General features: G+C 35.2%; 1 protein-coding gene across 2 annotated transcripts; it reads left to right on the top strand.

Moving 5' to 3' along the window:
- The first annotated feature begins 7,712 nt into the window (after positions 1 to 7,712).
- On the top strand, positions 7,713 to 9,174 carry LOC110883641. Of its 2 annotated transcripts, none has more exons than XM_022131355.1 (7): positions 7,713 to 7,820; positions 7,899 to 7,955; positions 8,125 to 8,292; positions 8,376 to 8,432; positions 8,514 to 8,618; positions 8,741 to 8,880; positions 8,966 to 9,174. In XM_022131355.1, the coding sequence occupies exons 1-6, from the start codon at positions 7,802 to 7,804 to the stop codon at positions 8,857 to 8,859; spliced, it is 525 nt and encodes a 174-aa protein (XP_021987047.1). In that variant the 5' UTR covers positions 7,713 to 7,801; the 3' UTR covers positions 8,860 to 8,880; positions 8,966 to 9,174. The 2 variants fall into 2 exon arrangements, with proteins under 2 accessions (XP_021987047.1, XP_021987048.1); XM_022131356.1 differs by having other exon boundaries at positions 8,376 to 8,429.
- The last annotated feature ends 2,860 nt before the right edge of the window (positions 9,175 to 12,034 follow it).

Here is a 12,034-nt window from a genome sequence, read left to right on the forward strand (position 1 = left end):
ATCATATCCATCTCCACAAGGCATAATGCCTATACACCAATTCAGGAGGAAACCCAATTTGGGAAAAACCCCCTTTGTAGGAATCGAACTCAGGACCTATTGGTTCCAAAGTCTTATCTCACCTCCAAGATGCCACTAGGCTATAAAGCCATGGGCGTTTGTTGAGGTTTTAAATATGAATATCACAACTCATATTTTTACATGTGATTTACCCTTCGATTAATGCTTGAAAAATCTGGTAAGGAGTCATGATCTGGCTTTATATATTTGGCAAGTGTAGTGTTGTAGCCATGAAAAATAGAGGTTTCCCTACTGGTGGATAAATAATTTTTTCTGACCAGTAACATGCATGTCAACCAATTTTAAGCTGGGTGCGATGCATGTGTTTGTACTATATAATTATATACATAACTTTTTGCATTCTGTCTTTATTGTTGTGCAATGCAGACATATGCCTTATCAGAGGTCTGTATGTCCATCCTATATATGGCCACATACCTAACTTCTTAAATAATATTTAAGTGTAACTAAAGATTATAAAAAAAAAAAAAAAAACAAAACTTATAAAGATGTAAGTGTTCTTTTTTCTGTTTTGCAAAATTCAGATTGTATTAAGATAGAATTGAAAGTTACATCTTTAATGCATATTTACTACATATACATTTCCGAGATGAGAAACAGTTTCGTTTTGTTATTAGCCAAAACTGGCGGCAAATAACAAGGTTTTTTTTTTCTTTTTAAGTTAGCATATAATAATTACAATTACGATTTTGCTCTCAAGTAAAAAATACGATTTTACCCTCAATTCAAAATAAAATTATGGTTTTGCCCCCAACTATGGTCCTGCCAAATTACAATTTTATCCCTAATTTAAAATTACGATTTCGACCCAGTTCAAAATAAAATTTTGGTTTTGCCCACAGCTTAAAATTACGATTTTGCCCTCAGTTCAAAATAAAATTATAGTTTTGCCCTCAGTTCAAACTATGATTTTGCCTCCATTTCAAAATTACGATTTTACCCCAGTTAAAAATTGCAATCTTGCCATCGTTTTTTTGGACAAAACTATGGTAGTGTTTTATTTTACTTGGTTGACTCAGTATAGTTTTTATTCGTGCCAAACAGCTGCCTAGCACTCGCTAATTGGTCCTAACAAATTATTGTTTTGCCCCCAGCTCTAAATTACATGCTTGCCATCGTTTTAGTTATTTTTTTGGGCAAAACTATCGTAGTGTTTTGGTTTAATTGGTTCAATCGATGTATCTTTTTTTGAGATTGTGTTATAAGTAGTATGTATAAGTGACCGAAATAAAGGCGTACATGTTATTAAACTAACAAATATTCGGTTGAGCGCCCCGCAACACGGGCGGCGCGTAACACTAGTTACACTATATGATCATCAAACCATGCGTGATGAACATTATAGGGGTATGAAGAGGAACGGCCGTTGTTTCTGATATAACGTCTAATGAGGAGAAAATAACTAGAAAAATAATAATTGAAAAGACATTAAGAGACGTTAACCATTATTACACATTTTTTGAAAAGACGATATGATGTTAATGTTATGAAAAATGCCCCTTAAAAACATTAACCATTACAAATGATCTCGCAAACAGTTTTAACTAAAAATAGATAATTATCATGTTATGTGTCAAATTTAAGAAAAATAAATTAAGTATTGAATATTAAATTAATTAATTAGGTATGCGAGACATTTATATGATACAATTTAGTAATTATATAATTTACAACATTGTTGTGCATTGTTACTTGTACACCATGCTTTCTTTATTTTACTTGCATCTTTTTTTTGTATGGTACAAGTTGGAAACTTAAAGAGTAATAAAAAAATAATTGAATTAATACAACGTCAACTAACAAATGAGTAAATGGTATTGGGTATCGGTACCGATATTTAAGTTACCAAATCAGGTGTACTTTTGGTGCCGGTTCGGCACCGGTATTCATCGGTTTTTACCCTCAAATATCGGTGCCGTACCAGTACCGACCGGTACCGAGCCGTACCGTACCAGGTATATTCGGTACCGGTACCTACTTTTGGGATTTCGGTAACGGTATTTTCGGTACCGATTGATAATTACAACATTGTTGTGCATTGTTACTTGTACACCATGCTTTCTTTATTTTACTTGCATCTTTTTTTTGTATGGTACAAGTTGGAAACTTAAAGCTTCTTTTGGAGGCTTTATCTTATATCTTTATATATGAAAGTTAATAGAAAAATGGAGTTTCTTATAGTTTTTTTAATTGGTTTTATATACGAGCTTTCCCGATTTTGATGGTTATTTATGGTTATGTGGTATTACTAATAGACATGGTTTCAAGTCCCCGCCACGACGCGGGATACTTTTTCTAGTTTACACTAAAAAGTAAAATAATAGTGATCATGGACAGAGATCGGGAATGTTGTCTGCAAATGCACCCCACTAGAGGGCTATATATTTTATTTTTATATTTTTTATAAGAAGCTAAATGAAGAAAAAAACAAATCGCATAGAACCAAGAACACGCATTCCCACATACATATTCACTTTTAAATGATACACCCCCATGCATGGGATTTAACTTTTCATATTACAAATGGCAAATATCTTAGAACAATTTATATTTACTTCTTATCAATTAGGATTCATATATTGGAAAAGCATTTCAGGAAACTAGTAGTGGACCTATGATTTATTTTAGGCAAATTGGATTTAAATAATTCCAACTCACTGTTATTGGCCAATAATAATCACAACTCATTTAATCACCAATAATAATCCGAACTATTCACTTTTGTTTGTAAGATACTCCCAGTTAAAAAAACACTAACTAGGTTAAAAAATTGCTGACGTGGCAGGTGACGTGGCATGCCACATCAGCAAATCTGCTGACGTGGCAGTTGAAGTGGCATTTTTTGATGACGTGGCAGCTGACGTGGCTGTCTACATGGCATTTTTGATGACGTGGCAACTGATGTGGCAGGTGACGTGGCATGCCACATCAGCAAATTTTTAACCTAGTTAGTGTTTTTTTAACTGGGAGCATTTTACAAACAAAAGTGAATAGTTTGGATTATTATCGGTGATTAAATGAGTTGGGATTATTATTGGCCAATAACAGTGAGTTGGGATTATTTAAATCCAATTTGCTTTTATTTTATAGAAGGACGATTGGGGTTTTAACCGAATTTTTAAGGGGATGATCGAGATTTTTGTCTACAAAATACATTATTTTTTTAAAGGGTGCCCACCCCACCTTATACTACAATAGTAAACAAAATACATTGATAACCGGGACGATTAAGATTGATGTGTTTTTTTAAAAGACAATCTAATATGCTTCTAATTTTACATCATTGTCTACCGTGGGGCTGGAGAGTACCTCTTGAGAAGGGACATTGTTTTTATATTTTACACATCTGGATACATCTAAACCACATAATTGTTGTAAATTAAATGTGTTTATACCCTAAGTGGATACCCTGTACTAAGCCATCAAACATTCATTGACTACATATACAAATGTAAGATGGGGGAATAGTGCCAGGCAGCTGCCTGGCACTCCCCTATTGGACCAAACTTCTTTTCATTTTATTTTATTCACCGTTTAAAATTACGCTTTCGTCCTTCCTTTAAAAATACGGTTTTGCCCCCCGCTCAAAATAAAATTATAATTTCGCCCCTAGCTCAAAATTACGCTTTTGCCCTCGGCAAAAAACCTCATTTTTAGTTTTGCTCCCAGTTTAAAATTACGGTTTTATAATTTCGCTATCAGTTCAAAATTACGTTTTTCCCCAGTTCAAAATAAAATGATGCTTTTGCCCCCAACTCAAAATTACGATTTTGCCCTCGATTCAAAATAAAACTGTGGTTTTTCCTCTAGCTTAAAATTACGATTGTTCCCTTAGTTTAAATTTATATTACGCTGTTACCCCAAGTTCAAAATTACAAATTTGCCCCTGTGAAAATTTACAATTTTGCCCCTGATTCAAATCTACTACCATCACTTTAACTTTTGGCAAATTACGATTTTACCCCAGTAAAAAGAATACAACTTTCCCTCAGTTAAAAATTACAATATTGTCATTGTTTTAGTTTTTTTTTTTATCAAAACTATAAAAATGTTTGTTTTAATTGGTTGACTCGATTTAATTGTTTTTTCATGTCAATGAGCTGTCTAACACTCACTCATTATTCAGCCATCGCCCCGCAACGCGGGCGGGGCATCTACTAGTTAGTGTACAACTACAATAGTAAACACATGGGCCTCGTTTTTGCTATGCAAAACCTATCAAAGCAAAGAACCAAAACCTCGTTATTTTGATGTAGGTATCGCACTATCGCATAAGCATTAGTAGATTTACATTATAATTTATAAGTTCTTAACTTAAAAGGAAGGGGGGGGGGGGGGCATACTCCTTAGTCCATGTAGGCCCACATTATAATATCTTTAGTTTTTTGGAATAGTCCATGTAGCCCAGTATCTATTAGACCACTTACCTAAAGCCCACACTTATATATGTGCTTTAACAAGTCCACATTGATTTTAGAAAGGCCATCTGGCGGACTTACACATAGAAGTGTACAAATTGGCTTTTTTTAAAAAACCCGGTCCGGGTTTTTAACCGATTTCTTTTTTCTTTTTTTTTTTTTGGCAAATAAAACCGGTTTGATATGAGGAGAACCCGAACTGGTACTAATCGGTTTGGTTTTAAAATGGGTTGTGCAAAAAAAAAGCTTGGTGTTTAACTGGTTTAAACCAGTTTTTTTTTTAAATCAGTTCGGTTTTTAAACCGGTACAAATGTCTCGAAGAAGAACCGGTCTATAACCGCCGTGTCGGGTTGAGCCTGAACCGGTTTTTTAAAAAACTAGTTTCAGTTATTTTTTAGTTTCGATTCTAAAAGCGTTTTTTTACATGTTTACTTATACCTAAGGAAGGTGAAAGTATGAAAGAACCCACAATCACACCAAAAAAAAAAAAAAAAAGAAAAAGAAAAACACTTGAAACACGAAACATGAAAGATGGTATTCGGATATGAGACTTCATATACAATCAGTTTCAAAATGTTTCACGGGTTTGGGATGAATATAGTATTAAGTGAAACACATCCGATCACCCGAACCCATCTACATGTATCAAAACCGAGTATATTAATATGTTGTATAATTTTATGAATATGTATATATATATATATATATATATATATATATATATATATATATATATATATATATATATATATATATATACATATAGGGTGGGGTTAGTGTAAAAATGGGTGGTTTTGTGAGAAGTGTAAGAAGTGTTTTAAGCCCTTATATCTTTTAGTTAATGATTGAGATAAAAAATGGCTTAAAATTTAAAGAGTAAACTGCCATTTTGGTCCCTTAGGTTTGGGCAATTTTGCCACTTTAGTCCAAATCTCAAAGTTTTTGCATCTGGGTCCCTGTGGTTTCATTTTTATTACCATTTTGGTCCAAAAATTAAATCAGGTCAGATTCCTCAAAAAAAAACCTGGTTTTTTGTCCTTTTCCTTCGGGGCAAAATGGTCATTTTAAATACCCCTCTGTCTCTCTCTTCTACAAAATAGCAGGAAGAGTTAATTGTCATTTTAGTCCCTGAGGTTTGTCCAAATTTGCCATTTTAGTCCAAATAGTTTTTTTCGCCTCTGGGTCCCTGAGTTTTCCCTTTTTTGCCATTTTGATCACATACCCTAACTCCATCCAAAAAACCCATTTTTAACCAGGGTATTTTAGGGATTTTCAATTTAAATCTTTTCAATTGCCATTTTGATCCAATTCATTTATTATTATTATTATTATTATTATTATTATTATTATTATTATTATTATTATTATTATTATTATTAAATTCAAAAAAAAAATTAAAAAAATCAGAAAAACTAAAAATTTGAATCAACATCAGATCTGTTCTTCAGATCTGCATTAACTTCAGATCTGTTCGTCAATTCATCCAGAAACTCATCAGATCTGAATCATCATTAGATTTGAATCAACACCAGAAATCCATCTGATTCACATCCTGTTAATCATGTCAACATCCACAACCGATTCAACAACAAATTCAACGAATCAAGGACCTCCAATACCTAATCTTGCTAATCTGGCTAATCTGATTTCAATTAAACTTGATGGTGAAAACTACTTGGCTTGGAAGCATCAGATCTTAACGATTTTGAAGACTATGGGCTTATTATCTTTCTTAAATCATAAAATACTTCCACTAGCAATAAATTCTGCTGAACGAGTTGCTTGGGAACAAACTGACGGTGGTGGGTTACCGGTGGCAAGGGGTGTGGCAAGATGTGATGGCGCAATCTCAAGACAGTGGAAGGGTTACTGGTGCAGAGATGAAGATCGACAACAATTTAAATCTCAAATATTTTACTTTCTCGAACGCCACCACTCCTCTTTCGTCTCCGTCAACGTCCACCACCAGTCCACTACCACAACACCACCAATCGACCACCCCCTGATGCCCACAACTGTTAATGTCCACAACCATCGGCTCTGTTATGAGTGATGCAGGTTATGGTGATGATGGCCAGATATGTTCACCGGACACCGATGTGTTTTAGGGTTCTGACTTGGGGATGCAGGTTATGGTGGCAGTGATGGGTTTTTATCAGGGGTTTGATGGCGACAGGGGTTTATGGATGGTGATGGTGTTGAAAGATAGATGGTGATGACTGATAATGGTGTTGTGGTGTGGGTGTTCACGAGAGAGAGAGAGAGAGAGAGAGAGAGAGAGAGAGAGAGAGAGAGAGAGAGAGAGAGAGAGAGAGAGAGAGAGATCACGCAAAGAGAGAAAGGGTAAAGTGTGTGCATTTATATATTAAATAGAGTTAAATGCCATTTTAGTCCATGTGGTTTGGGCCATTTTGCCAGTTTAGTCCAAAGGTTTCATTTTTAACCTGTGGATCCAAAAAGGTTTCACCATTGCCATTTTAGTCCCCTGGGTTAACTCCACCCATTTTTTCTGTTAACGAGAAGACCAATTCGGTCATTTTATATGGCTGAATTGCCCTTTTAGTTAACAGAATTATATACAAAATTACCGAATTGGCCTTTCTCGTTAACAGAAAAAATGGATAAAGTTAACACAGTGGACTAAAATGGCAACTGTGAAACCTTTTTGGACCCACAGGTTAAAAATGAAACCTTTGGACTAAACTGGCAAAATGGCCCAAACCACAGGGACTAAAATGGCATTTAACTCTATTAAATATATTTTAAAAGAATGGATCAAAATGACAGTTGAAAAGATTTAAATTGAAAATCCCCAAAATACCCCTGGTTAAAAATGAGGTTTTTGGACGGAGTTAGGATATGCGATCAAAATGGCAACAAAAGAGAAAAGTCAGGGACCCAGAGGCGAAAAAAAACTATTTGGACTAAAATGGCAAATTTGGACAAACCTCAGGTACTAAAATGGCAATTTACTCAGAAAAATATAACCTGATTTCATTTTTAGACCAAAATGGCAATAAAACTGAAACTAGAAAGACTCAGATGCAAAAGATTTGAGTTTTGAACTAAAGTGGCAAAAGTGACAAACCAAATGGACCAAAATGGCAATTTAGTGGCAATTTACTCTAAATAAAATTTAGGGTAAAAAGTTTGTTTAAGAAAAAAAAAAAAAAAGTTTGAAGAGAATGTTTTGTGATTTGGAGGGGGCAAACGCAAAGTGAAAGTATGTATATATAAATAAGAAATCTCCAAATTCTACTACCTACACATACAAACCCTAAATTGAAAAATCCCTCTCTGGATGATGGAAGACGAAGAAGGTACACGTAACTGATAAATCGATAGGTGTTTTGATAGCGGAATGTGATCTTGTCTTCCTTTTAATTTATTTATTATAGGTAAAAAGTCTCTCAAGCGCCCTCATGGATCAGATATGGAAGACGACGACGACGACGGTACGTAATTTGATCGGTAACTGATGATGATGATGGTAACCCCGGCCTGGCCTCCTTTGTTTTTTCTTTTTCGTAAATTTTTTTTAATAGTGTAGTTAGTATCTGTTTGTTTATAATAAATAAAACATACATCTTCTTCTTGTTGTTGTTAAAATATACATACATGTAGGTCACGTAAACGTTAAAGGGAAGGGGCAGGAGGAGGATCCAAGCTCTGCAACTGCTTCTGATGCTGCTGCTATGGATTCACTGCCCCTGTCGGATGAAGATGAAGATTTTGGTGCTACCAATGCTCCACTGACTGGAGGAGGAGCACCCCTTTTCAAGATTTTGGCTGGTATGTATGTATAGTGAGCAACCTTTTGTCTAATAAGCTTTTTGATTCATCTAATCTTTTCTTTCTTGTTATTCAATCAATAGATAGAAATACTCTCAAGTGCCCTCCTCCTCTTGAGGCTAACTCTGCTGCTGCTGGTAGTAAGTAACTTGTCGTTTTTATTATTATTCATGTTCCTCCTACATATTGAACAACCCAATTTATTTATACCTAATAAATAGGTACTAAAGCTGAAGAAACTCGAAGAAGGGTCGTTGTTAAGCTTAAAACTCTCTATGTGGATCCATTAGCACATGCATGTGCGTTTGATCCTTCAGCTCGTAGAGGTAACAAACAAACAATCACTGCAGATTCCTCCTATATATCCCTGCTTGGCGGGCTTTATTTTTATTTATTTATTTATGAATGAAATACCTGTGATATGAATCCTCCTCCTCCTCCTCCTCAGATATTTGGTTCCAAGATTACTTTGAGAATGGTCGCGTAGTTAAAGTAGTCAGATATGGTCGTCGAGGAGGTTCTACTTGGTCTAGGCCAAGTCAAGATGCTGCTGATGATGATGCCTAACAAAATGGGAACTTGCTTTCGGTAACAACTCGTTTGACCTTTTATCAACTTTTAACTAACTAGCGTATCCTATCCTAATTGCTCTTCTGTTTTGTTGGTTTTCTAGGTTGCAAATCTCTGAAATAGTAGGAAAAAAACCACCTGCAAGAAGGATTATACTGTTAACATCTAAATTCTTTTGGTCAAATCCAATCTTTGGTTTGACTTTTAGTTATGACTGACTGACTCTCAAGTAACTTAGTACTAGTAGTTTGCTGTGAAAACTATGGAAGTAATGGCAATCTGTCATGTAATTTAGCTTTGATTTGGATTGAATTTTTTAGTGGACTTCTTTAGTTAGAAGCCATGGAAGGGTGTGGGTTGGGCCACCTAGGACCATCAATCACACGCTACACCGCCCCCTTGGAGCTGGATCAGTGGCGGAACTAGAACATTAACTCAGAGGTATCCTAATTTTTTTTTTTCACCGTGCAATCATAAAATATTAAAAAACGACATTAAATAAATAAAGTAAAACAAATATCTAATAAATTTGTTCTCTTTTTTTTTCATAGCTTGAAATCGTTCCATCACATCGTCGTCTTTTACTTCACGTAAAAAATCCTTTTCGACCGCACAAACCATAGCATTGTTCAAAAATTTTGGGCCCATTCGATTGCATAAATCCGTCTTGACAAGCTTCAATTTCGAAAAACATCTTTCAACGGTTGTGGTTGCAACCGGTAAAAGCAAAGCTAGCTTCACTACCCGATAAACCGAAGGAAAAGAACTATGCGTTCCCGTTTCAACCATAACACGCGCAAGATCACTTATTCTATTCAAGTTTACAAATTTATCACCATCACTTATAGTGTGACGAAATGGGCAATTGCGATTTGGGCTTATTATTTTCAATTGATTGGTATCCTCGTAGTTGTGCCGTGTCGTGCATTAAAACTTCAAGGCAATTGGCAATTATTTATTTATTTACAATCTTTATTATTTTGGGCTAACATATTGGGCAATTGGGATTTTGGCTTATTATTTCCAATTGATTTGGGCTTATAGACTCTTTTTTAGGGGTGTCCTCGTAGTTGTTTAGGGGTATCCTTGGTATAAAAACTGAAAAAAAAAATTTACACTACGGATAAAAAGTTGAGCCGTAGCCCGTGTTACGGCTCGGACAACATAAGATCCGCCCCTGAGCTGGATCGTGGTTAACCACGGCAACCACGCCTCACCTTTTCCTTTTTCCAATGTTTCTTTGTCCTTTTCCTTTAGATAAAAGTATTTGAAATAAAGAAGGGGATAGTTGTAGAAGAAGTTATGTTATATTTATTGATATAATTCAGCACAATAGGGGTCGGATTGGTATTAGCGTGTCTCAACAAACGGGTTGTAAGGGGGCACAGAAACGCGACATGCGAATAATAAAGAAGTTAAAAAAAACTGTCATCATCCTAACCATAATACATAACAAAAGTTTAAAACATCCAAATAATAATCATCATCCTAACCGTAATTATACATAACAAAAGTTTAAGTTAAGCAAATATAAACACATCCAAACCATAATTATATGTATCCATGTCATAACTACATATCACTAAACAATAGTATCATTAATCAAAATAACCGGGACTAGTATTAGGGATGAGCATTTGGTACCAGGTACAGGTACCGAACCGTACCGGGTATATTCAGTACCGGTACTGGTACTAATACCCACTTTCCCTGTTTTTCGGTACTGGTACGGTACCGAACCGGTGTATTCGGTACTGGTAACGGTACCCACTTTCCCCGTTTTTCGGTACCGGTAAATACAGGTACCGGTACCGGTGTTTTACCTGTATATACCGGTACCGAACCGGTGTATTCGGTACTGGTAACGGTACCCACTATTCCCGTTTTTAGGTACCGGTTTGGTACCGAACGGGTACCGTGCTCATCCCTAACTATTATTACACTAGTCTTGGTGAAGATGGGCGATGCTCTATTCTGGTGATGGTGGTGAAGTCGGACCAGACATTGGGATGATGGCATTCTGTGGTGATCTGTGGTGATGGGGACAGTGGACGTGATTGTTAGGGCGATTGACGTTTCTAACTTGTACTTTGATTAGTACCTTGGCCACTTAGAGGCGAATAGATCGATCTTAACTATGACTCATGTTTAAGATGGAATAGTGTGTGTACGCCTATACGCACCGTCTCCTTAGTACATGGACTAGCTAGTTGTGAACCCCTTTGTTTAGGCTCGTGGATGCTTATGTATTACATGACCGATTTATTGTTACGTGTGGTCACATATGTTTAGTACTATCATAATATGTTTTATATGTGTTTTATAATTATGAGATAACTATAAATTTGGTTTTGATATATGTAAGAGTGGCATATTAGCCTATTGCGGGTTGAGATGTTGCAATTTGTATCTAAATTTAGTTTAATAGTGGAATTCTTCCATTATACGTATCTATATGTATATTATCCTACTCACAAACACCACGTATATATATAATATTTAAAACATTTTTATACACTTAGAATGAATAAATAAATATATAGATGGTGAATAGATATCAAGTAAAAGTAGGGATGTCAAAAAAGCCCAAGCCCGACGGGTATATCCGAAACCTAAAACATACGGGCCGGTTATACCGGAAGCCCGACGGGTATGGGTCGGGTATGGGATTAAAAATATATAAATATTCAGGTACGGGTATGGGTATGGGATTTAGCGATACCCGCCCGATACCCAGTTCGTTTACCCGAATAATACCCAAAAAGCATATTATTTTAAATTTAATTTTCCATTATATAAACTTTAGCACATACACTTATTCATATTATTTTGCTTTGTTGTTTGTCTTCAAGACTTTAACATACAAACACAAGATTTTATGTTTAGTTATGTTGTTTCTATGCAGATTAAAAATATGTGTTAGTTTTGGAATTTTCGAAACACATTTCAAGTTGTTAGGGAGATTACTTGGGTTCTGATTAATGCTACTATTTTTCATGTTTGGTGTTCAATTAAATGCAAATTATATAAACTGACATTATGTGCTCCAAAGTAGTAGTACATTAATTAGTTAATTATGCAGATATATGTTTCAAATATGCATTTGAATATGATATGTTTGTATGTTATTGGTTATATTTTCCTTTGTTGTAGTTATTAAAGTAGTAAATTA

Source organism: Helianthus annuus, chromosome 10 (assembly GCF_002127325.2).
Source record: "Helianthus annuus cultivar XRQ/B chromosome 10, HanXRQr2.0-SUNRISE, whole genome shotgun sequence".
In the NCBI taxonomy this organism is placed as follows: domain Eukaryota; kingdom Viridiplantae; phylum Streptophyta; class Magnoliopsida; order Asterales; family Asteraceae; genus Helianthus; species Helianthus annuus.

What these genes read in the sequence shown, in the direction of transcription:
- LOC110883641 (XM_022131355.1), top strand. An exon ending in GGAAGACGACGACGACGACG is followed by an intron (nt 7,956 to 8,124) that starts GTACGTAATTTG and finishes ACATACATGTAG; the next exon opens with GTCACGTAAACGTTAAAGGG. An exon ending in CCTTTTCAAGATTTTGGCTG is followed by an intron (nt 8,293 to 8,375) that starts GTATGTATGTAT and finishes TTCAATCAATAG; the next exon opens with ATAGAAATACTCTCAAGTGC.